The sequence below is a fragment of the Patagioenas fasciata genome, chromosome 13, assembly GCF_037038585.1.
Source record: "Patagioenas fasciata isolate bPatFas1 chromosome 13, bPatFas1.hap1, whole genome shotgun sequence".
NCBI classification, from domain to species: Eukaryota; Metazoa; Chordata; class Aves; order Columbiformes; family Columbidae; genus Patagioenas; species Patagioenas fasciata.
The window spans coordinates 15121683-15145920 of record NC_092532.1 but is presented as its reverse complement, the minus strand read 5'-3'; the positions used below and the strand labels follow the sequence as shown (position 1 = coordinate 15145920).

At 55.6% G+C, this 24238-nt stretch overlaps 3 protein-coding genes and 1 long non-coding RNA gene across 17 annotated transcripts in view; 1 reads left to right on the top strand and 3 right to left on the bottom strand.

The window, feature by feature from the left end:
* Window positions 1–2029, bottom strand: part of CNOT1 (CCR4-NOT transcription complex subunit 1) — a 58671-nt gene extending 56642 nt beyond the window's left edge. For 8 of the 9 annotated variants that reach the window (XM_065847927.2, XM_065847932.2, XM_065847929.2 and 5 more), the window contains exon 1: window positions 1872–2029. The gene's annotated coding sequence lies outside the window, so the exon portion shown is untranslated. Of the gene's footprint in view, window positions 1–815; window positions 902–1871 lie in introns of all 9 variants that reach the window. The other variant, XM_065847928.2, reaches the window with a different exon arrangement.
* A 754-nt stretch (window positions 2030–2783) lies between these two features.
* On the bottom strand, window positions 2784–10353 carry SLC38A7 (solute carrier family 38 member 7). 3 transcript variants are annotated; one of them, XM_065848454.2, is made up of 11 exons: window positions 10250–10353; window positions 8596–9037; window positions 8166–8364; window positions 7935–8079; window positions 7094–7192; window positions 6314–6371; window positions 5833–5947; window positions 5459–5606; window positions 5175–5374; window positions 4857–4911; window positions 2784–4763 (listed from the first exon to the last, which is right to left on the bottom strand). In XM_065848454.2, the coding sequence occupies exons 2-11, from the start codon at window positions 8860–8862 to the stop codon at window positions 4661–4663; spliced, it is 1389 nt and encodes a 462-aa protein (XP_065704526.1). In that variant the 5' UTR covers window positions 8863–9037; window positions 10250–10353; the 3' UTR covers window positions 2784–4660. The 3 variants fall into 3 exon arrangements, with proteins under 3 accessions (XP_065704526.1, XP_071670336.1, XP_065704528.1); XM_071814235.1 differs by lacking the exon at window positions 10250–10353 and adding an exon at window positions 9784–9897; XM_065848456.2 differs by lacking the exon at window positions 10250–10353 and adding an exon at window positions 9207–9339.
* Window positions 9426–20790, top strand: LOC139829032 (uncharacterized). 4 transcript variants are annotated; one of them, XR_011741221.1, is made up of 6 exons: window positions 9427–9646; window positions 9768–16168; window positions 17237–18661; window positions 18787–19353; window positions 19884–19934; window positions 20503–20790. It is a non-coding gene; the product is annotated as an uncharacterized lncRNA (long non-coding RNA). The 4 variants fall into 4 exon arrangements; XR_011741219.1 differs by having other exon boundaries at window positions 17237–19353; XR_011741220.1 differs by having other exon boundaries at window positions 9428–9646; window positions 17237–18902.
* Window positions 11257–23078, bottom strand: GOT2 (glutamic-oxaloacetic transaminase 2). Its single transcript, XM_065848115.2, has 10 exons — window positions 22928–23078; window positions 18129–18285; window positions 16494–16622; window positions 16056–16115; window positions 15774–15935; window positions 15460–15564; window positions 14387–14537; window positions 13974–14139; window positions 12881–13031; window positions 11257–12399 (listed from the first exon to the last, which is right to left on the bottom strand). Exons 1-10 carry the CDS (start codon window positions 22987–22989, stop codon window positions 12277–12279), a joined length of 1266 nt encoding a protein of 421 aa, XP_065704187.1. The 5' UTR covers window positions 22990–23078; the 3' UTR covers window positions 11257–12276.
* Window positions 23079–24238: the final 1160 nt, after the last annotated feature.

Here is a 24238-nt window from a genome sequence, read left to right as displayed (position 1 = left end):
ATTTTCACATCTCAACTAGGATCGTTTAAAAAAAAAAAAAAACACCCACACAAGAAACTCTCACTTCCTACTTTCCCTTCAGTCAAACACTGTAGTATAAAGTTTCCATTGAAGGGAAGTTAAGGAAATTTAGGGAGCTGTTCTCAAAGGTTTTGTGCCATTTTCAGGTCCAAAAACCATTTTGGAACAGTGAAATGCTATTTCAAAAGGCAAAGGAGAACTGCAGGATTCATAGTTAGGATGGCTATAGAACAAGAGAGAAATCTGACTAAAACAGTGACATCCTCAATCATGATTCTAGGGATTATGAATCCTCAATACAATTTAGCAATAACCTGTCCTGGGGTCACAAAATGTCACTGTCCACTTTTTCTAAGTTTGGTTTGCACAGTTTCTCTGCCACTTACTCAACTGAACACAGACAGCAACCATTTCAGCAGCAATTAAAACGAATTAAATATCTAGGGGCACTGTGCTAGAAGGATAAACTGCATAAGGTATTTCTCTAAAGAGGAGAGACAGGTAGACAGCAAGCTTGCTCAAGTTTGTTTTGGAGACACCAGGCCAATGGGATCAACAGTTAACCACAAACTTAAAAGCATAAGGGCAGAAAAAACCCTACAAGACAACAAGTCTAGAAAGGACAAACACATATACTTTCAATTAAGTTTGTTTCCTGTTCATCAGAGTCATCTCACCCGGACTCATCCTGCCTGTAATTTTAGTCAATACCAATATAGTTACCTTAGAAACAGGAAACACTTAAGTCGTGTGCACTACGGATGACTTGTCAGGTGTCAGACCTGTTTTCTTACCCATTTAGAAACGCGTTCCACCGAGAGCAATGTCTTGCTTCCTTCTAACAAGTGGGATTCAGAAACATCCAGTCTAAGCTCATGACCTATCAACAAATTAAGTGTCAGGTTTTGCATTTTTCAGTGTTATCTCACTTCTGTTGTAAATACAGCCCAAAATTGTCTGCGGTTTGTTGAAATTAAACTATGACTGTTCACTAATGTTATTGTATAAGGAGAGCACGGTACTACTCCGAGTTAGGGAACTATTGCAAAGGAGCTATTTCTAACACCACAGCATTTGTCAAAACAGCCAACTGTTGCTACTTCTAGTTTCAAAATAAGGAAGTCAATTTTACTGGGCAGCGTGTTCTTAACCGGAGAGCAGCGCTGAGAAGCGTTTCTTCCATGTGCTCTGCAGGAAGGTTACGGCACCGGCTGATTTACTATAGCTCACTGTTTACAGGTTGTTTCCTTTGGGTAAGTCACGATAACGCCGATCTTCTAACGAGGCCACCGGGGCGGCTCGGGGAGGCCCAGCCCCGGCCGCCGAGTCTCTCCGAGCTCCCCCTGTCACGATCAGCGTTACAAGAGCGGGCGGGGGAGAGAAACGAACACAGCTCAGGCGCCGGAGCCTCCCATGCCCCTTCGAAACGACCGCGCTGCCGCCGCCAGAGCCTCCGGCCCGCACCGGGAGCCGCGGGCGGCAACACGGACCTGGAACACTCGCGCCTCCCGCCCGGGCCGGGGAAAAGCCTTCAAAGTTTGTTCGGCGGCTCGTCCCGCGGATCGGGCGGTGGGTGAAAGACCGGGCCGCGGGACAGGGCCGAGGGCCGGGCGGGGAGCGGCGCAGGCCGGGCCAGGCCGCGGGGATACCCCACACGCACCCCGGCCGGGGTCCCTTTACCGGCCCCGCCACCTCCCGCCCAGCCTCGCCACCGCTCGCCACCCCCACGGCTGGGGCACCCACCGCTCCAGAGGATCTGGTGCTCCCGCACCCCCCCCTACTCCCCCAGCCCACTCGCGGGGCGGCCAGGGCGCGGGTCGAGGCTGTGCGGGGCGGGGCGCGGTGCTCACCTCAGGTGGTGTAAGGGAACCGGAACGGGACGCCAGGCTGGGGCCGTTCGCGCTTTTATCCTCTCGCCTCCGCCGTTTCGCTACAAAATGGCGGACGGGGTCGCGCGCTCACGTCGCGGCCTTTCCCCTCCCCCGTCCCCTCGCGGCACGCCAGCAGGGGGGGGCAGCGGGGGCGCGGGTGGGCGGGGCGTCCGCCGAGCCTCCAGTCCCCTGACGCGGCGCTGCGCCAATCAGAGCGCAGGGCCGCGCGCGACCTGTCCAATCAGCGCGCTGCGACCTCTGGGGGACATTCTGCCGTCCTCCCCCCGCCCTTCCCGGCCCTCCGCGCGGAGCCAGCGCCGCGCGCCCATTGGCCGGGAGCGGACGGAGTTCTTCCTACCGTTGTGGCCAATCAGAGACAGCAGGGCTCTCCATGCACGCATGCGCACTAGCACGCAACCCGAGCTGGCGAGGCCAACCAATGAATGCGGGGCGCTACGCTGGGGCGGGGCGGAAAGGGGAAATGGGGGAGAGCGCCAAAGTGCGCGCGGAGTCACGGGGGGGGGGGGGGCGGGGACACCCCTCCCCAAGTGGTGCGGTCCGCCCCGCCCCCCTGGCGCCGCGCTCCCGCCCCTCGGCGGCTGTACGGCTGTAGGCACCGCCACCCCCCTCCCGCGCAGCGCGGTGGTACGGCCCAGGCACTGGAACGGCTGCCCCCACATTGCCGTGGTACGGTCCCGGGATCGGGCTCCCACGACCCGTCCTGGGAGCAGTCACCTCTGGCAGGGACCACCCGCCACGGGGGCAGCACCAAAACCCACCCCAAAACTCAGCCCGGGTGGCGTTTAGGGCCACGGCGTCATCCCCACGTCCCACCCGGGAGCACCTCCCTCCCCCGGCCCCACAGACAACAAACAGCTGGTGCCCACCCGGTGCATGCACCACAACGTCACGTTTATTGAGTCGAGGTCCCGCCGCTTTCTGCGGGCAGAAAATACATTTTAAAAGGCCGGTGTTTTGTAAACAGTCAGGGGAACCGTAAGGCAAACAGACGAACGGCCACAGCACCTCCCTGCCCCCTGCCCTCCGCCACACAGACCCCCGGGTGACAACCAGAGCTGTGGGACACCGCGTCTGCTCCTGTTTCGGCAGCGGGACCTCACCTTCAGGAAAGCCAGAGCCGCAAAAGCCACTGGGTACCAAACCCCTAGAACCACAGAACAGTTTGGGTTGGAAGGGACCTTCAAAAGTCACCTAATCCAACGCCCCCTCTCCACCTTGCTTGGGGACAGGCACTAAAGGCATCTTGGCGTTGGCATCTGCTGAGCTTTGAGCATCTCTGCGGGGCCCCACGGGATGCGGCTCTGTGGTCCAGCTGCCAGGAGAAGCGGTGGGCAGGGCTGGGTGGTGGTGGGGGGGACACCCTTGTCTTTATGCCCAGGGATCCCCAAGCCCCAGCACCGGCTCTCGGGCAGGAGCCGGGTGAAGGGGCTCAGGAAGCAGCCGGTGCCATGCAAATGGGGGGTTGCTGGAGCCTGGTTTTGTCTGAAGCTGAGGGCACAGAGGCCAGAGGTACCTTGGGGGAGGCAGGAGGGACATGCGCCTTCACAGAGTCCCTCAAACATTCACATTGTGCTTGAGGCTTTTTCCTCCTCCCTCTGGGTTTCCCCATCTCATCCTGAAGATCCTCATCACAGACACAGCAATAGATACACATGAATTTCTCCCTCCCCCAGGGTTTTGGAGGCCGAACAAGGAACAAGGGAACTCAAAGACTGAACAAGAACAGTTTGCTGTTGAGGTTTAACTCCCTCAACCAAATCTGCAGCTGGGGGAACTGCTCAACCCAGCAGACACGGAACTGAAACTATCAACCAGACACACAATGTAGGGACAGTCCAGAGCAACACCAGCCATGGAGAGTGTAAACGACCAAAGGAACAATAAAAAACAGAATAATACTGACTGCTTCATCCCCAAAGCATCCCTGAAAACCTACACCTGACCCCATCCTGTTCCCTGGACACCTCCTGGAAGAACAGGATTGGAAATATGGAGAAGAGCTTTGCTCTAGCATAGTGTCTCCAGTAGGACGATGCAGCCACAGCACCTTCTCTAGCAAGTGAGCAGCCCCTGGCAGGGGAAGGATTGCACTGGTGTGTCCCTGCCCCGGGCTCGTCCTCATCCTCCAAAAGAAAAAATCAGGCTGAAGGTGATGGTTCCACTTTGTAATACAAAGTGCAGCCCAGGCAGAGGGAGATGTAAGAGTAAGGGCAGGGGATGAGCCACAGGAAAGTGGAGTTAAACCAAACCAAACACTGACACAGAGGAGGACGACAGGGATGTCGCCCTGTCTGATGAAACAAGATTACTAGTTCCTTTTTTGCAAAACACACAGTCTCCCTCCAATGTTGGGAGAAGGAGTTAAAGCTGTGGAGAGGAGCTCCACCAGCACAGGGTACACGGGTGGGAGCAGCACGTCCTCGCAACCCCCAACCGTGATCCCTTAGTGATGTCTCAGGTAGCAATGTCCACCCCGGAGGGGCAGAAAGGGCTTGACCTGGACTGCAGGTCCCCTTGTAGTGATGCTCTGGCTTCACCAGGGAGGCAGGGCTGAGAGGAGAAGCCTGACTGCCTGGTGCGTTAAGACAAGATACAAACCACCGCGGGGCTCTTTCAGCCAAGCCCCAGATTACAACTCGCCTCTTGGATCTTCCCAACACACCAACATGTTTTCTCCTCACTTCCCATTGGTCCTAGGGGAAATCTGCATCCCCACAGCAGCAGCACAGTCCAGCCTGGAGGAGGAGTCAGGCTGTGAGATCCACAAAGATGGCGTTGGCAGTGGTCTGTCCAAAGATGAAGGCTCCGAGGGTGACCATGAACACCCCGTAGCTGACCTGGGACCACCAGCTGCAGATGCAGGAGGACAGGGGACATTTAGAGAGGAGCTTCACCCCCATATCCACAGAGGAAGCAGGGAGAGGGGACGCACGTTTCGGTTACCTGATTGCCCTGGTTTCTTGGATCTCGGAGAGCTTGGCTTGAATCAGGCACAGCCCTGAAAGGAAGGGGGGCAAATTAGAGCTACATGAGGACTGTCCTCTGGGGACTGAACAGACACCCCACATCCAGGGAGCTGCACTCACCACTGCAGAGCAGAGAGGCCTGTCAAAACAGCTGGGCTGCCAACCCACCTTGTGCCACATTTATGTCCTTCTCTAAAGACCTTCTGGTTCCTGCGTCCCCATCCCAACCTCTCTCTCTTCAAGGCACAAGGCCAAAAGACTTCCGTCAGCCCCCAAGCATCCCGAGATGCCCTACCTGGGAAGATGAAGATGAAGCAGGCAGCCAAGCCCCCGATGACAGAGATGACTTTGCCGATGTCAGGGATGAAGAGAGCCAGGAGGAGGGTCAGGAGGAACCAGCTGATGGTCTGAAGCAGGCGCCTCCTCCGCTCCCGAATCACGTCCTCCTCCACTGTCACCCCGGTGTAACGGAGCCAGAGGCCCTCCAAGACCGCCCTGCAGGCACAGACCCGGGGCAGGGGGGTTTCCCTGAGCTGCCCCTCCTGCCCACACCAGCCCCTGCCTCCTCCCAGTGCTCACCGGCCACAGAAATGCAGGATGGGGTAGGACGTCAGCACGCAGAGGATGATGAAGGCGCGGGCAAGGGCAACGGGGATGTCGTTGGATGGGTAGGACAGCAAAACGTCCTGCTCCACACCAGCCCCAAAAGTCAGGAAGCCACAGACACCTGCCGGGAAGGCAGCAGTCAGTGGAGGACAAGGACAAGCCTCCTGCGCGTGTTTTTGGGGGACCAGACTCGGATGGACATGGTATGGGAGACATTGCAGGGGGGTTTAGATGGACTCTCCTCCTTTCCTGCTCTGTCCCTCTGCTGACCAGAGGACCCCTGCTCTCCAGAAACTCACAGCTCCTCTGAAGACCGTGCCTCACTCACGTGGCATCCCCTTGCTTACCAGTGCCTGTGTAGACAAAGAGAGCGATCACCATGGCCGCTGTCACCACCGCCCCCCAGGTCTTCACCTCCGGATGCTTCATGCTGTTAAAGACGGGCACGCTGCTCACGTGGCACTGCCAGGGACATGGAGAGAGAGTGGAGACACACAGTGTGCTGAGCCAGAGTCACAGAGAGCCATGTGGGTTCCCATGCATGATATCCTCGGGTTTGTCGTGATATCGTGATTCCCCCAGCTTTGTCACAGAAGAAGAAAAGCAGGGAACAGGCTGCCCCAGACCTCTCAGCTGGGGTAAAACTGATCCATCTCCATGCAGGGATGGTGAGATGTCAAACTGGCTTCAGCCCACTTGCAGTGCCATGTGGTGAGCAAATAAAGGAGGGTTTTGGCTGAACACCCAAGGGAGCATCCCTGGACCACACCGGTCCCCAACCCAGGTGACTGCAGGGTGGGAAGGGGAGCTCCAGGTTCGTGGCCTTACCTGAAACCCAAAGCAGATGGTGGGCACGGCATTGAAGACGGCCGTCCAAGTGGAGGGGCTGGCAGGAGAGAAACACCCACTGGTCAGACCAGGGCCCCCCATGTCCCCCACCCAGCCCCCCCAGGCGTACTCAGTGATGGGCTCACTCTGCTGACCTGCGTCTCCTGCAGTAACTGTGTCCCCCCACCCAGGACCCAGCACTCCTCAAAGACCAGGGTCTTTCACTGAGACAGAATCAGCCAAAATTGGGGACTTAAACAATAAAAGAATCTGTATGAAAAAAAGGATCTACTGAAGCAGTGCCAAAAACTGGTCTAAATTTTGCTCTGCTCTAAAATTCCCACTGTCTGAACTTGGTCCAGAAACATCCCCAGACTGTGAAGGAGAAGACAAGCCACAGGGGCTGTGCTGGACAAGGAAATAACCAAAATCATCCTAAACAGACACAGTCCTGGTTGCTGGGTGAGCACAAGCACTGCACAGGGAACTCTGGGCCTGGCTGTATCGGAGTGAGAAGTCAATCAGTGCTCCTCAAAACCTCCGATGGAGCTGTGGGGACTTCCAAGAGGTCTTTTTCCTCTCCTTCACCACCTACTTCTCTGAAACATGCAGAGATGCAGCCACTTGGGAGCTTCTGGCAGCAACACGCAGTGTCTCCAGGCTCAGGAATGTGACTTGTGAAGGGTTTGTCCCCAGCCTTTGCAGCCCTTGCCCCTGCAACCCTACCTGGCTCTTCAGGGCTGTGATGGCCACCATCAGCATCCTGGCTCTTACACGCACCTGGTGGGGATCTCCACAGGCACCAGCTCCTTGTCAGGCCAGATGTACTTGATGATAATGACTGCCGTAACGTACCAGGTGCCAATCACGCTTAGGGAGCTGCAAGAGGGGACAGGAGGCCATCAGTGTGCTGTCTCCCCACTCGGCAGAGAGTCTCCTCAAGCCTCTCCAGCCTCGTCTTCCTCCCTGCACAGCACAGGCCACCCCAACCCTTCCCATCAGGACCACCCCTGCTCTCGCTTTCTGTGGGAATGTGCCAGTCACTGTCACCCACTGTCCCCAGAACTGATGCCAATGCAATCCTGCTGTGCTCAGGGGCTGTCCTGTGCCACTGTGGGTGCTGGACCTGCCAGCAAGGTGATGGGCTGGGTTTTGGGGAGGAGAAAGAGGCGAGTGTTAAAGAAGTCACACTTCTCAGGAGCCCTGGTCTAGCTGCAGGGTGACATCAAGATGGCTGGTGGAGCAGGGCTGGCCTGCACACCACCCGGCCTGGGGACCCTTACTGGCTCTCCTTTCTGCTGACTGGCCAGCTCTAAAGACAGGGGACAACACAGTTGAAAGCAGCTCCCCTGGCTTCCTCCAACAAGCAGAAAAGAGAAAACCAAGCCCTGCAGTGTGACAATGTGGTCACACGGGGCTCAGCAGCTCCTCTGCTTCCCAGATAGGGAAACCGAGACACGGGAAGGCAAAGAAGGAGATGTCCAACCCCTCAAGGGTGAGTGGGCAGATATGGCACTAGAACCACAGTGTTTCCACTCTGCATCCCCTAGGACCATGCTTTGGTGGGTGCTGGCTGTCGCATCCTGGCGGCTCCCAGCCCCGGAGGGCTCTCCCCACCCACCTGGCATATTTTTGGAAGCCGATCTCCTTGGGGATAGAGAGGGGCAGGATGAGGAGGAAGGCGGTGATGCTGATGGTGAACTTGCGGTCCGTGTACCAGCGGCTGCTCTCAGCTTCCCCAGGCTCCGTCACCAAAGCAGCAATGACTGTGGGAACAGCCAGGGCGGTCAGGTTGTCACCTTCCATCCAAAGGGACAGCAACCGTATATTTTTTTCCATGGGACACACTTACTCTTGTCCTCCTGGTCTCCAATGATGATGAGGAAAGCGATGCAGGTGCCAAAGGTGTAGACAGCAATGGCCACCTCGCACAGCACGCCAGGCACCTTCCCGCAGACAGCCCACACCACCTCCTGGTAGGTCCGCTCGTTGCTGGCCTGCGAGCAGTATGCCAGGATGACCAAGCCTCCGATGATGAAGATCAGCATGCACTGGGGTGGGGAAGAGACAGGGAGGGGACATTGAGGCAAGAGCATGATGCTCCCCAAAGCCACCCCGGACAGCCAGCCCCAAACACACAAGAGCATCTCCGGGGCACCTGACCCAACAGGGCTTCCTCCCAGGAGGTAGCTTCTCCCCGAGGCCCTTCTGGGACTCCAAACATCCCCACCACATCCCCTCCCAGGGTGGGACATGGGACTGTCCCTTGCCCACTCTCTCACCATCTGCAACGTGATGCCCACGGCCACACCACCAGCCATGCTGAAGGCGGCAGGGAAGTTGAGCAGCCCAGCCCCGAGGGCTGCGTTGACCACAATGAAGACGGCTCCCAAAGCCGACGTGGCCCCCAAGCCATTTCCTTGGCTCTCTCCGCTCTTTGGCAGCGTCTCCACGCTGGGGCTCTGCAGGAGCCTGGCCCGTTCCCCAGCATCGGCGCTCCACTCCCAATCCTTGTAGTCACTGTTGATGCTCCCGGTGCCCTGAGCCATTGTCCCTCTCAGGGTGGCACACACCACCGTCCACGTGCCACTAGCGCTCCCGCACCAGGCCCAGCCGGCCACCTCGAGGAGGGTCCTTTGCCAGCACTGGCTCCATCAGGCGGGGAGGGCAGCGAACAGGCAGGCTGGGAATGCGGCAGCACAGGGGTCAGGAACTTTGCTGCTCCTAGAACGGCATGGAGGAGGACACCGTAAGTGTTAATTAAGGTACGTTAACAAGGGGCAACCTGGGCATCAGACAGGGACACAGATGAAATTAGTTCCCTGGGTCTCAGCCTTGGGGTCACAGCACCCAGGTGTCCTCACAGCAGCAGAGGTATGCCAGGAGGACTCACCTCTCGTCTCCCGAATCCAGGGTGAGGACACTGCTGCCGTTGCACAAGGGACAGCGCCCAGACCATGGGGCTGGGGAGCTGCAGCCTCACGGCAGGACTCGCTTTTCTGTGGGCACGAGACCCAGCATCACAACTCACTTCCTGATTTCCAGCCCAATTCCTGCAAGCTCTGCAAGAGCGGCCGTGCACGTGCTCCTGGGTAAAGGTCAAGGCTGGGCTCAATACGAGCGGCCAGCACACACAGCAGACACACCGTGTCACCAGGGAAAGCAGGACTGGCCCGTTCCAGTTCACCCCCAGGGTGACCAACAACACGAGACGTCTCAGAAGGTTTTGGACCTGAAGACCTGGTGTTTCCAGCACCACAGCCCTCAGGGGTTGAACAGCCCAGATCTCTCCCCAATGCCTCCGAGCTGAAGGAGATCAACCCTCACAACCCGGTAGGACTTCCCAAGGCCGTACGCAGCCAAGGGAAATCTCTTCTCAAGAGAAATCTTTTTTTTTTTTTCCTAGACCACACCACCAGAGGCTCCTCCTGACCAGCCCACTCTTTGCTTCTAGGCTATTCAAACCCCACCTTGTGCTCCAAATATGCTTCAGCGGTTTCCGGGAAAGGAGAAAATCCCCGCAAGTCTGCGAAGGGGAAGCAGAAGAAAGGCAGCGCTGCAGCCCGAGGGTAGGAGCGCACAGGGGACACGTCCCAGGTCCCCAGGCCAGTGGATCTCCTGGCACGGTGGGTGCGGTTTGGCTGAACCCCCTGCCCGACCAAGTAAGGGTCGATGCTTCTCCCATGGCCGGAGAAGGATGCTGCGGGGTGCCCGGCTGTCCTTTCACCCCAGGCACAGCCACCAAAGCCGGTGACAACCACAGACCCCAAGACCAAGCGCTTCTCCGCGGGTCACCCACACACCCCCGGGAGAAACAAGGCCGGGAGCTGCTGACGCTCACCCCGCTGCCCTCCGGGACGCGACGCGGCCCCAGCGGGTCGTTGGGCCCCCCGTGTCCCCCCTCTCCGGGTACTCCCGTGCCCCGGCCCCACTCACCGGGCGGCGGGAGCCCCGCTCCAGCCCCGGCCCCGCTCCCGGCTCGGCGGCGGCGCAGCCCGGCCCCGCCCCGCCCGCTGCACGCCGGGGCTTGTGGTCCGCCCCCGGCCCGGAACCTGTGCCCCAGCCCCCAGGACCAGTGACCGGGGGGTCCCCGCTCCGGGAAGCCCGTCCCTGCCCATCCCCACCGCTCTGCGGCTGGGAGACCCGCCGGCAAAGGCAGGGGGAGAAGGCAGGACTGTGTGCGCCAGCTCTGCTTTTATTGTAACAGAGAACAAGCTCCAGAAAGGCCTAATGCAAGGTGGGAAGGGTCTCCACAACCTGAGAGCAGCTGCGGAACCGGGAACCGCAGCACAGGAACCCACAGCGCCACGGGCAGCACCCGCGGCAGCGGTAGCAGCACGGAAGGTGGTTTATTGCACAAACGGGAGCGAGCAGCAGCTGCGGGCATCAGGCCCTGTAAACAATCATCGCTGTTGAAACCGTCTGCCAGGGAGGTGCAGCAGGCTCCAGCCTTCCTCGGCATGGGGCAAGTGCAGGGCCAAGGAGCAGCAGACAGACCCATCCTGGCTTCCAAAAGACAGAAGGGAAGGAATGAGAAACAAGGACTGCTGTGCTAAATGTTGTGGCACAGCTGCAAAGCAGAAAGGTGTCAGTGGATGGAGGCAGCTCAGGCAGACACAGAGGTAACCCCTCCAGCTTCGCTCCTTGCAAGGGGAAACTCCATCGTGCAGCAGAGCCAGGCACGGGGCCTGCAGCCTTTGGGAACTCACGCTCCCCCCAGCAACATCTGTGTTCAACCCCATAGGCTTCAATTTGAGCTTCATGACACCAAATCCCCCTCAGTGCTCTTGGGGCACATGGGTGGGAGCTGCCCTCTCTCTCTATAGGATTCTCCCATTAGGGTTTCACTGACCATACCAGATCCCCTGTGCTGGCACTTCCCCCAGACGGAATATTTGGTACATGGAAGGGGCAGGATCCAGCTGTGCAATGACAGGAGAAAGTTCTCAGCCCAACACAGCTATGCACCAGTTTATTTGGATTAAAATTCAGAGTCCAGTGAGTCACAGGGCCTCAGGCAGACTCAGTATAAAAGGGCAGAATGTTTTTTGAGTCATCAACTCTCAGACTTCCCTTAGGATCTTTCCCTCCCATTTTCTGGTGTCACCAGAAATGTGGCTGAACAGAGCAGATGAGGGACACCCTGCAGCCCCATGTGAGGATGGACACAGCAGGGCCCACCTCTTGGCACACCAGACACACACGAACACTCCGCTTTGCAGGGAGGGCCACTGGGTAGGAACAGGAACAGGGAGATGCAGAGACCAAGAGAGTAGTTGTCAGATGTTCTTATTGGGGAGGGGTAAGAAATTGTTTGACTTCAGGGTATGGGAGCATAGTCAGGAGAACCAGGCAGGTTGAGAGGAGGGACACAGGTCTGGCCCACACACCAATGCCACTGTGAATTACACCTGAGATTCCCAGATGGAAAGAGAGAAGCCAACAATGGAGCAGATTTTAGTGAGAAGTCCTCAGAGCTGGTTATCAGCCCTGGGGCAGGAGGGTGAAGGAGGACAGAGCCTGATGGCAGCATGGACCAGCTGAGGAGGTCACGGGAGCACACCTGAGCAGCTCCCCCACCCAACTCCCCATCCACTGCTGCCTGGACCAGCAACCAACAGCCTCACAAAGTCTTCTCATGGAGAAACAAGTGTGGAGAAGCCTTTGGTGCCTACACCAGTAGGATGGCAGTGCTAAGCATTTGCTCCCTCCAGCACAGATGGGTGTTGGGGTTGATGGACAAGGATGACAGCAGGGGACAATGGCTGTGATGATCAGGAACCAGCCATGTCCCTGCCCCACAACATGGGGTGGTTTTCACTAGGCTTCTACAACAACTTATCTACAAGATACATTCAGCAGCAGCATAAAGCATTGTGGTTGGAATATTCTGTTTCCTTTCCCTCCCCATCTTCAGCTGGTGGGGAAGGGAAGGCCACCAACTCCAGGCCACGCATTTGTCTTCACTTTGTGACTTGATGGATTGCATGAGCCAGGTAACCTACGTTGCCCGACGTAACTCCCGCCACAGAGATTCGTCCGTCCTTTGTCATATAGATGGAGAACTCCTTGATCAGACGCTCCACCTGGGGTGAAAGAGCAGAGATGAAACTGCAGGCCAACCTCTAACTCTGTCAACAGGTTGCAAATTTACCCAGCTAGCCAGAACAGAAAGCAAACTGGGTGCCAGCAGACATGGTATCCCAGTACCTGCAGAGTCAGCAGTGCCCCCAGTAAACCAAGAGATGCTGCTCGGCTCTCAGGCAACATGACTGCAGATGTTCAGCTGGAAGAGTCACCTCACTTGAGCTGACCTTTAAGGTCACCTTAGAGCGGTGCCAAGTGACCACTTCCTTTGAAAGTGAAGCAGGCTGCGTCTGCTTCCAACCTCAGTAAGCGTAGTGGGGAGCAGAGCAAGGCCTGGCTTCCCAAATTCTCCAGTGCTGCTTGGAAGAAGCTCCTCCTGGAGGAAGAGGTGCCCATAAGGGCTCACTTTGGAACTTGCAGTCAGGAGCTTACAGACAAGTAGCACAAACGACACCTTGAGACCACAGGAACTGCCTTTACCTGCTCAGGCTTCAGCCCTGTAAAGCAGAACATGCCAATCTGGTCAGTGATGTGCTGCCAGTTGTGGGAGGATCCCTCTTTCTTGAGGTTGGACACCAGCTGAGTCCGCATGCTGATGATCCGGTCGGCCATGCCCTTCACCTCCACGAGCCTGAGAAGCAAACCCAGGAGCCACTTAGAGCAGGGCTGGGATGCACCAAAGCTGCTCCCCCTCCTCCCTTAGCTACCAGGAATCAACCCTCTCAAGCTGGAAGGGCCTCACACCCCCAAAACACGGGGAATGCAGATAAGCCAAGACCAGAGCATGTGAACCTGTAGCTCTAGCTGAGGAGCTGCTTCTTTCTCCTGTTACCTGAAAATCACTGCTATTTATTTATTCCACAGCCATTGGATGCTACTACCAGAGTATCAGCATCTCTCACTTCTGAAAGCCACAGCTGAGTACGAGGCCTCATAGCAGCACTGCCCAAACTCAGATAAAATAATATCTGCAGATAAATGAAGAGTGCGGGGGTGCCTCCCAGCGCAGGCAGACATCCCCTGCTCCAAGGCAGCACAGGAGATGTCTCTGCTAGGACCTAGATCAGTCACAAGTGTCAGCCTTGCCAAAGGGACGCAGCTCCCAGTGAGGCCACAGCACACTGCCAGCCTTTGTTCTGCCACGCCAGCTGCTGGCAGGGACTTGACACCAAGGGGCTGGCACAGGCTGATGCCGGGAAGCAGGCTTAGGGCACAAGGGTCTTATTTCCAGGTGGCTTATGCTTCCACTTTCCCCATGTGAGACATACTACACAGCTACAATGCCTCAGTCAGTCTTTCACACTGCTTGGATACACAGCTCCTGCAGCGCTCAATCCCAGGGAGCTTTATCCCCTCCTTTACAGTGTTTTCTGTCTTGGTAACACAAGGGAAACCTGTGTCAGGCTGGTCCAAAACCAGCAGGATTTCTCCAGAGAAAAGGGGTGACACATAGTTCTGACTGTACCGCCAAAGCTCTGAGCTGTCCAGGACAGCAGCAGGCAGTGAGGACAGCACAAGGCTGCCACAGAGACTTCACACCTCCCTCTCATGAGCATTAGGAGCTCCCTCTTACCACTCCTTCCGTAGGTCAGGGGTGTTCAGGATGATAGAGGCGATGCGGGCTCCGTTCAGGGGTGGGTTGGAGTACATGGGGCGAATGAGGATCTTCAGTTGCGATTCGACTCTCTTGGCTTCCTCTGCATCACTGCAGACCACCGTGAAGGCACCCGCACGCTCTCCTGAAATAGGGGCAGTCAGGTCCTAGGCTTTGCCCCCCAATACCCAGGGCTGGGGCAGGATTTATCCAAATGCCACATAGCCTTAATGGAGCCCTGTTCTCTAGAAGGGTCTCCACCAGCTCCCAGATTATTTCCTGTACCCAGCACTGCAGGATGAGCACAGGCAGCAGAAAAACACTGGCTGCTAAACCTGGGGTCCTTCCAGCAGCCTGGATGAAACTATTTCCACACCACCTGCCCTACTCACCGTACAGCCCCATGTTCTTGGCGTAGGACTGTGACAAGACGACGTTGATACCCTGTTCGATGAAATGCCGCACAGCCCAGGCATCCCGGTTGATGTCCCCGCTGGCAAAGCCCTGGTAGGCCATGTCAAAGTACACAAGGAGGTTTCGTTTCTGCCAGCAAAGAGGGGAGAGAGTATCACAGGAGCTGAACACCTCTAAAGGGAGCAGGTAAACAGGCTGAAAAGAGCCACACAAGCAGCAGCCTGCTCAACTGCAACTCTTCTCCTCCAGAAGCAGAGCCATTACCCTTCATTTGCCACAGGGAAGGCAGCCCAAAACCCACCACTGCTCACCACACATCAAAACAGCAGGGCAAGACCCTACCGGTGCATTTTTGGGGTGTGCAGCCTAACCCAGAAGGCAAAAGTGCATTCAGCAGTAAAAATTTATTCCATGTCTCCTAACACTGGTTTCCAGGAAAAACAAATGGAAACCCTCTGGGCAGGTGCCAGCCCTTCCAGTGCCTCCAGGCAGATAACCCAGCCCCACTGCCCCTCTGTCAGGAGACCCACAGCCATCTGTAGGCCCCAAAGGCCACTTTGATGTCTACTAATTATCAGGACACTACTAAGGCCAGGCATCCCTAAGGCAAATTTTACTGGTTACAGCTTGGGGGAGCAGCAGGGAGGAAGAAGAGAAGGATGAAGGAAGAATCTGCCTCTATATGTTTCCAGCTGAAACTTCTGAGAAGACACCAGGCACATGAAAGATCTTCCAGCATTTTAAATACAGCAGCACTGAGAGACCCTCTCCAGCTATCCCAGCTCAACCTTTCAAGCCTGCTGCTCTCCTCTGAGGTCTCCCCTTCCCTGTTTGCTGGGAGGGCACCAGCAAAGAGTCTTGATAGTCACCTAGAACCTGTAAGGGTGCACTTGTCTTGCTCCTGTCTTCAGCACAAGAACATGACAACCATCCTGGCTTCAGGGAAGGGAGGAATCTTTAGTGTAGTGAAGACCAGATACCACCCATGAAAGTCCAGGGATATGGTTATCCCAGGAACTGCACAGTACCCCTGGGACACTCTACTGCTCACCTTCACCACAGCTGCCAGCTCCTTCCACTGCTCCTGCCGGGGATCCACCCCAGTGGGGTTGTGAGCACAAGCATGCAAGAGGATGATGCTCTTCTCTGGAATTTTCTATGAAAGAAGTTACAGTAAAGGAATTATTAATAGCACCTGAGCACTCTCCTCAGCAGCTGACACTCTTGCCCTAGACAGCTTAGATAAGCTCTGCAACTCTTCTAGCCTTGATTTGGTGCCTTCAGGCATCATATTTAGGCTAAAGCAAGAAGATCACCCATCACCCCACATCACCTCCTTGCTTCCAGGCATGAAAGGCAACTCACAGAAATGTCATCTATGGCTCCAGAGAAGTCAAGACTGCACGTCTTGGGGTCATAGTAGCGGTAAGCCTGAAGTTGCATGCCAGCATCACGGAAAATGGGGGTGTGGTTACCCCAGGATGGTTTGGGTAGATACACATCACGACTGGACTTGAAGAACCGTTGCTGATAAAGACAAAATACAGTGTTCAAATATGTTGAACAGATTCAAGCAGTTTGAAAACCCCAAAGATTCAACTCTGGTCAAAACATGTCCTTTCCTTCCCCCACCAGGCAGGGACTCACCAAAAAGTTGGCTCCAATTCGCAGAGATCCAGTCCCAGAAATACCCTGCACAGTGACATACTGCAAGGGATGAAACAAGTACATGAGTCCAAGCAGGCATGGTATGATACAGGGTAAGTCCAGGCATGATGTCAGCACTGGCAGAAGCACAGCTCTGCAACAGCTCACCCAACTGGGGACATGGGGCTGGAGGGGTTGCATGGGTCAGCAACTCCAGTTGCAGGGCAGAGAGTTGGGACCCCTGGCAAGCTGAAATCCCCTCCTCAGGACGGGCTGTTTCACTCCAGCCTTCCGAGGACACAGTTATCCTTGGGCTTGGCCAGCTTGCAACTTGGAGGCAGGAGTACCTGACAGTCCTTCCACTTTTGCTGGGCACCCACATACCAACCATAAGTCAGACAGTGCTGCCCACCCCCTGTTCCCCAGCCCGCTCCTTACCCGGCCACTCTTGAAAACTTCACTGTTTTCACCCAGAGCCAGTGCTGCAGATGCCCGGGTGAAATCCGCCAGCCCCCCAATGGGCAAGTACTCCTTGTCCATCTTTTTGGCTGCAATCTCGGCCTCCGCCTGGGAAGGAGGAAACATATTCAGCAAGGAAATCACCACTGCAGAGAGGAACATGGACAGCTCAAGGTCGCTTCTCTTTACATTTGCTCACTCAAATTGGCAAAGGTTGGTGGGCAGGAGTTTCCCTCAGAGATCAGGGCTCATTCAAAAGCCAGGGCAGCCATAAACTTTTCAGGTGACGCTCTGCTTTCACCACAGCACATGGTCTCTGGCAGCCACCAGATCCCTGAACAGGTGCTACCATTGATATGGCAGAGCAAGGACACCCAGCACCAAGGGACAGCACCACTTTCAGCTCATTACATGTCAGTGCTGCCACACAAGGACATACATTTCTTTGCCCAAGCAGGAACTGTCCCGCAGGAAGGCAAGACTTGACTGTTACTGAAAAGCAGAGATTGTCTCTACACAGGGAGACATCCCAGGTAGGGTAGCGAGCCCTTTGTAGGGCCTTGTCATTCTGGGAATTTTAGTGAATTAGAAGGAGCAGGTTAAAAAAAAAAAAAATCCAGAAAGCCCAGGCAATGTTGGAAGCAGCCTGTCTGAAAGCTGGCTCACCCACCCCTTAAACATGGCTCCTCTCAGCTTGGCTAATATCGACTTCTTTCAAGCAGATCCTGCATCAGAAACCAGTCCAAGTCCCTGCCTAACACAGAACCAGAGAGTGGCAGCAAGAAGAGCAGACAAGGAGCCACGCTCAGGAAAAATGTTGTGACAGAGGCATCTAGAACACTCTGGGAACCCTATCAATGCTCCCAGAGAGGCAGGGCAGTCCCTGGCAGCATCCACATACCACAAGGAAATTGTTCCTGTGACATCACCAACGCTCCCTGGTTGTGACTCAGCTGCAGTACTTCCTGACACAGGGACAGCGAGGGCAGGGGATGGCTTTGAACCCCACACTGATGAAAAACATGGACAACACACCCTCCCTACCCCAAGGACACCAGCCAGTCAATGTACATGTCAACTCCCAGCTATTTAACGGCCTATTTCTACGCTTACGGCCCTGAAAGGCTTGGTAATCTCCTCAAGGGCAGTGTCCACATCGAGCTACCTGGGCTGGAGTTTTAGACTGGCTTATGGAGAAACTGGTAACAACGGCTCAGCAGAATTTCTAAGACTAATCCATTAAGGGGACAATGTCAGCTCTTTCCTCCCATGCGGGCTGGCCCAGGGAACATCAGCCTCTTCAAGGAACACCTTGAAGTTCAGAGGACAGCTGGGTTGGAGGGCTCGTGGAAGTCAGCAACAAATTAGATTTACCCAGATAGGAACAGGACACGTGTTCTCTGTTTTATCCACTGCTACGTAACAACCAGCTGTTGTGTCTCAAAAACTTTAGTACTGCTAAGGGAGACATCCAGGAACGCTGTCCTGCTCTGTCAGAGACAAAGCTTATTCTAAGGACCAACAGAAAAACCTTGCCTAGAGGTCTTGCCCCTCCCTGACCCCCCCAGGGCACCCAACAGCTGGATCCACCCCAGCAACCAGCACCAGGCTCACCCTGCGAACACAGTTCAGGACAAAGGGCTTCCCGTTGTCATCCCGGTACGCTCCCACACCCAGGTTCATCTTCTTGGAATTGGTGTCGCGCTTGAAAGCTTCTGTCACCCCCAGGATGGGGTCGGGGGGACCCATCTCCACGTGAGACCACCATGAGCTGAAGGGGAAAACAAAAAGGAAGCTAAGAATTAGGCTTGAGAACTGGGTAAGGACAGAGCTAGAGAGAAATCCTCAAGGAAATCTGGTCTTTAAACCACTGGAAAAGGTACAAGCAGTGGCAAGACAATTTATTCAGGAGGAATAAAGCCCAGCTCCTCTATGCTATCTGGCGCTACATTTTACGTTGCAGAATGGGCAAAGAGCCTCAGTTCACTGAGGCTGAAGATGACTGACCTCCTCCAGGTTGTTAATGTGTAGAAATGGCCCTACTTGCCTTATGTGCCAACACCAGAAAGGCCCCAGGAAACAAGTCTTAAACTCTTAGGTTCTGGCCAAGCACCATCTCTTAACAGACCGGAGGCGGGATCATGCAGGTTAGTCCCCTCCAGGGAACCTTGCCAGACACAGGTAATTGCACTAAGCACAAATATGGAGCCTCTTCCAAACTCCCGGAAGGGCTCTTGTGCATGAAAACTAATTTGCTTTTCTTGCAGCACAGCCTGACCTAATGAAGATACTTCCTTGCCTGCCCAGCAAACTCTGCCTCGCTTGAAGAGGGATGTTGTAGACAAACGCTGTTTCCCTGGAAATCGCAGAGGACACTTTCTTTCCGCTGTGAGAAGTGACAAGCTCTGTTGCAAAGGCCCCTTCCCTTGCTGTTGAGTATGGAACCTCCCTGTGTCAGCAGGAGCTTTGTGCCCCATGCCTCAGCAGCCACTGCACAAACAACCTGCCTCTGCCCTCTTGGCAGGACATCCTGAAGACAGAGAGGTTCTCTTAATGTCAAGGACAGACCAGACCATGCTATAAAAAGAAATCTGTTATTCTCTCTTTGGCCACAGCCTCTGCCCAGTCCCACACCCAGGCTTTGCAGGCTTGTAGATAATGCAAGAGAAGCGGTGTGGTGGTTTTTAACCTGCCTGGCAGAGGGTTGAAGCTGTAACAGCCCCTTCCAGAAGGCAGGATTACTAAAGACAAGGACTCCACGTAGCTCTGAGCACCCTGAGCCTCACACCAGCACTTACCCAGATCCCCAAGCTCTGGGGGACAAAGCACACAGCACAAGGTACATTTGGGTTATCTCCTCTGGGGAAGGGTTGAGTCTGGATTGCTAAAGTAGAAACACACAGCCAGAGGGCTCCCACAGCTAATACTGCCACATATCAGCTTTACAAAGCTTTGCAGCCAGGGGAAGGATGCCTCCTGTGAAGATAACACCCTTTCCCAACTCAGGAATGCTGTCCCGGGGCTGGGTTTTGCCCCAGGCAATGCAGGCAGCCTCCAGCCACCCCCTCCTGCTTGGTGTGGGGACAGACAGCAAATCTGAAGGCAGCAGGGCCAGGCAGGTTAAGGAGGCTCTAACACTACCTGCAGGTTAGCAGAATCCACAGTGTCATCTTCCCCCTCCACTCTGCCCCTGTTTTGGGTCCATTTAGACCCAGTTCAGTCACTACATAAGCATACTTTGCACTAACACATGTACATGGATTGTATTTCATCAGAGCCCCAAATATCACTTGCCCTTTTTAGACTTAACTGCTCTTCCCATCAGTACAGTATTTCTAAATAAAAAGCCTCCGTTTCTCTTCTTGACAGGCACTGTGAAAAATAGGGCAGCAACACACGTACGAGGCAGAGCCACCTCAGGTAAGTTTAAAAATGGAAGATGTGTTTATCATTTTCTAGACCACTAACAAGTTTTAATTACCTCTGGTTAAGCACAGGATCAACTTAGAAAGGAGGATGAGTCAGTCGTGCCAGGAACACGCACCCTGCAGAGGGACGCAGTTGCAGTGGGTGCGGAGGGAGAGACCTGGGCAGCCAACCTGAGCGGGACAGGCCAAGGGGCTGGTGGGCTGCAGGTTCAGGCAGCGTGTGATGCTGCTTTGAAAAAAGCTCTCCCAACGCTACAGGGGCCTGGCCATCTCTTTTAAAGAGTGGCTGCTTCCAAGACAGTGCTGGCACAGTCTTTCTGCAGGGCTTTTCACCAAGAAGCTTATGGTGTTTTGGGTATTTAGGTCCCGATCCTGCGAACACTTAAGCAGGTCACTGGGATCTAATACACTGCTGCTGCAATTAATGCTGATCCTGCGGGTGTTTACCTAAGCTGCAGCACTCTGAAGAGTTAAGTACTGTTGTTCTGAGCCGGTCTTACTATCAGCTTAAGGCAGCGAAGGGTAGGTTTAGGACTGATTTTCCTGTTCCCCGCCTGCAGGTTTTGGGGTGAAGGCCAAAGAAAGATTCTTCTGCTGTTTCCAGGGAGGTGAGCTTGCAGGAAGACAGGACAAAAAAGTCCAGGCTGAGCTGTCCAAACACATCAGGATACTCAAGAGATCACAGAGACAGAGCTTTCTAGGCAGAGGTTTGGGACAAAAGATCTACCAGGGATTCAAGGCCACAAGTCCTAACACACTGCTACCCCTACAATACTGTAACATTGTCATCTCTGCACTGTTATATTTTATTTTGAGCAATGAAAAGAATAAAGGTCAAAAGTTATAAACTGGCTGTTCTCTCTGCCAGGCTGGAGGTATTTTGGTGCAGAAAACTAAAAACTTGATAGTGAATGAAAACCAAAGAAAGCACATTCTCCAGCTACAGCACTGGTGGCCCAACTCAGAGTTGAGATGCTGAGCAGAGCTGGTGTTCAAGTAGCCTCCACACTCTTCAGCCTGGATAGTCTTCCGAGGCAGTTTACTGCACAGCTGCAAGTGTGTGATACATGGACAGAGAGGGGGTAGGGAAAGGCACCAGGAACTGTGTAAACCAGCAACAAACTTTAAAGATGTAGGTGGAACTCACAGCCTGAGCTGCAGAGACCTAACTGTGTGCTGATGGACTCTGGCCAAGCTCAGAAAGCTTGCAAGCATTTACAAGTCCAGTGAAGGCTTCTATTGTGAAGAGGCCAATCTACGTTCCCTGAGGTACAGCCACATAAGAGACTGGATTTCAAAACCTCTGCCAAAGCCCCTACGGCAGGTCTGCAAGCCAGGGCAGAGTGGAGTGGCCAAAGGCAACTTCGGCCACACCGTGGGGATACCACAACTAAAGCAAATATTTAAACAAGAACAATGCCAAGAGGCTCCTGGTTACTGCCCTCCTTTCAAGCCTAAAAAAAATCCATTGTCCCAGTCAGCTTGGGTAAGCTTCCAACCAAGAAAAACATCTAAAATAGCTGCCTCATCAGACTCAGTTATCACCTTAATTAGCATTTGTGTGTCAAAGGAGCCACTTTAACCATTTTGTATCTCTTCACCTCTGTCCTGATTTCAGAAAGCCCCTTCCAAGTGTAAAGCAATGGTAACAGCTTCAGCTTGCTGAAGATAAGGAAGCAGAAAACTGCTAATCACTGCTTGGCCTCCCCTATCTCGGGCAGAAGGGATGTTCTGCATGTCTTTGGTGACCTAGATTCAGTTTGGTAATTTATAATTTGCTGTAGAACAAGCCTGAGAAACGCAAAGTGATTGCCAGCAGGCTAGCATACCTTTCACAGACCTGCTAGAGACCAAGAGCAGAAAACACAGAGACAGGTGCTCCTCCATACTTACAGAGAAGAGCCAGAAGGCTCCCTCAAGAAAAGCAGGGGCAGGGAGCATTCATCTCCCAAGGCAGCAAGGGGCCATGCTGGACAGTTAATCAATATCTATTAGCCGCTTTTATCCTGCACTGACAAGGGCTGGGAGCTGTTTCTTAAGGCTTCCCCAGCCAACATGGGCCAGGAGTCAAAGGGGCTCTGGAGAGAAGTATGGCCTTGCCCAGAGCCCTCTGCACATTCTGCTTCTTGTCCACCTGTTGATGGTGGGGCAGCACCTCAGCCAGCACTCTGCAGCTGTTGAGCCAGCTGTACCTTGCGGAGCTGCTCTGGGCTGCACCCTGTATCCTCCTATCCATCCATCCATCCATCTGCTGCCTTCACAGGCCGTGGAGTCCAGAGCTGCCAGCACAGAACTGGTGCTCACAGAAACCCCCTTGTTCACACCCCGCTCATGCCAGGTCTGAGAGCATGGCTCTAGTGCAGGCAGCGCTGCACACTGGCAGCACCATCCCCAGCCCCACTTCATGGTGCATGAGGTCGCTGCAGAGCCACCACACAAGTGCACGGTTCCCAGCTCCATTTCACGGTGTGCGGGGCCCCTTTGGTCCTGCTACATGGTGCAGGACAAGCAGCAGGACCCCAGCCCCACTGTACAGGACCCCTCGGCCCCACTGCATGTCGCAGACTTCCCGCAACCCCATTCTGGGCGCACAGCGCCAGCAGCACCCGGGCCCGTTTCCCGCTACTCAGGGCCCACGTTACACAACCCGGTACCACGGTGCCCGCGCCGCGCGCCCTCCACAGGGGCTCCTCAAGGGCAGGCTGGGGGGCGTCGGGCCCGGCCGCAGCCAATCAGAGAGCGAGGAGAGCCGCGCGCCCCCGACCCGCGGCCGTGCCCAGCCAATCCGCGCGCTGTCCCGCCGGCAACCCTTTTTCCCCACCGCGGCGTCACGGGCAGCGCCTACAGGCTCCGCAGAGGGACACGCTTCCGACCCGCGGCCACCCGACCCGCCCCCTCACCGGGGCGGCCGGCACCGGGGGAAAAGCTCCTCCGCCGGCACCGGAGGGCGGCCCCGGGGGGGCTGAGCCGCTTCTCAGCCCTCACCTGGCGCGGGTGGCGGCGAGGCGAGGGGCGGCGAGAAGCCAGCGGGTGTGCAGGAGAGCCATGGCGAGCGGCAACGAGCGGGTCGGGCTGGCGAGCGGACACTTCACGCTGCGGGCACCGGTCTCACGCCCCGCCCCGCGCGTGCGCCGCCCCGACGCGGGGCGGTGCCGACACCCGCCTCCTGGCGGCCAGGAGGTCTTAGTGCAGCCGCGGCGCCCGCCCCGTCCCGCACTGTGCTGGGGTGTACTGGGATGTACTGGGGCATGGAGGGGTTGGCTGGGACGTGGTGCTCCGCCTTGGGCCATCTCGAACCAGGCTATACTGGGCCGTGCTGGGGCATAGAGGACTGTACTGCACCGTGCTATGCTGCACAGCGCTGTCCTGGACTGTGCGTGGCTCTATAGGACCATACAGCACCATATGGGGTCACACAGGTCTGTAAAGGGTGGTATGGGGCCACACTGGGCTGTAATGGGCTGTACAGGACCATATGGAACCGTACGGGGCTGTTCTGAGCTGTACTGAGCCATACTGGGCTGTACAGGTTTGTACTGGGCCATACTGAGCCATACTTGGTGCATATGGGACAGTATTGTACCATACTGGGCTGTGCAGGGTTGTACTGGGCCATACTGGACTGTACTTGTCTGTAAAAGACTGTACTGCACTATACTGGGCTGTATTGGCCATCCAGGACTGTATTGCACCATAGTGGACTGTACAGGGCTGAGCTGGGCCATACTGGTCAGTAAAGGATTGTACTGGGCCATACTGAACCATACTGGGTCATCCAGGACTGTATTGCACCATAGTTGGCTACACAGACCTATACTGTGCCATACTGGGGCACAGGGGCTGACCCCCCATGTTCCCAGCACTGCACTCACCCCACCACCACGGCCACCCCACCTTGCACCCCCTGACACCCGTGGGGGGCTCAGCCTTGAAGCCAGCACCTCCTGCATGCCCCCAGCACCCATCTCAGTGAGAGGCCACTGGGTGGGGGGACCAGGGTGCCCACCCCTGCCAGCGGGAGAGGTGGCACTGGGACTCCACCAGCACTGCCACCCCAGAACTGGTTTCCTAAATTGGGTGGGAGGAGGGTGACACACAACCCTTGGGATCTCCCTGAAGCTTTACCAGTGTCTGGGACGGGTAACCGCGAGTTACTGGGAAGTGTGCTGCAGGTCACCCAGCTGGGGACATCAGTGTCCCCAGCCTGCCTGCGCTCTGCTCCTCAGGAATTCCCCCCCTGCCCAATCTATAAGGGCTTTCTGAAAAGCTCCATCTCTCTCCCTCACCCCCCACCCA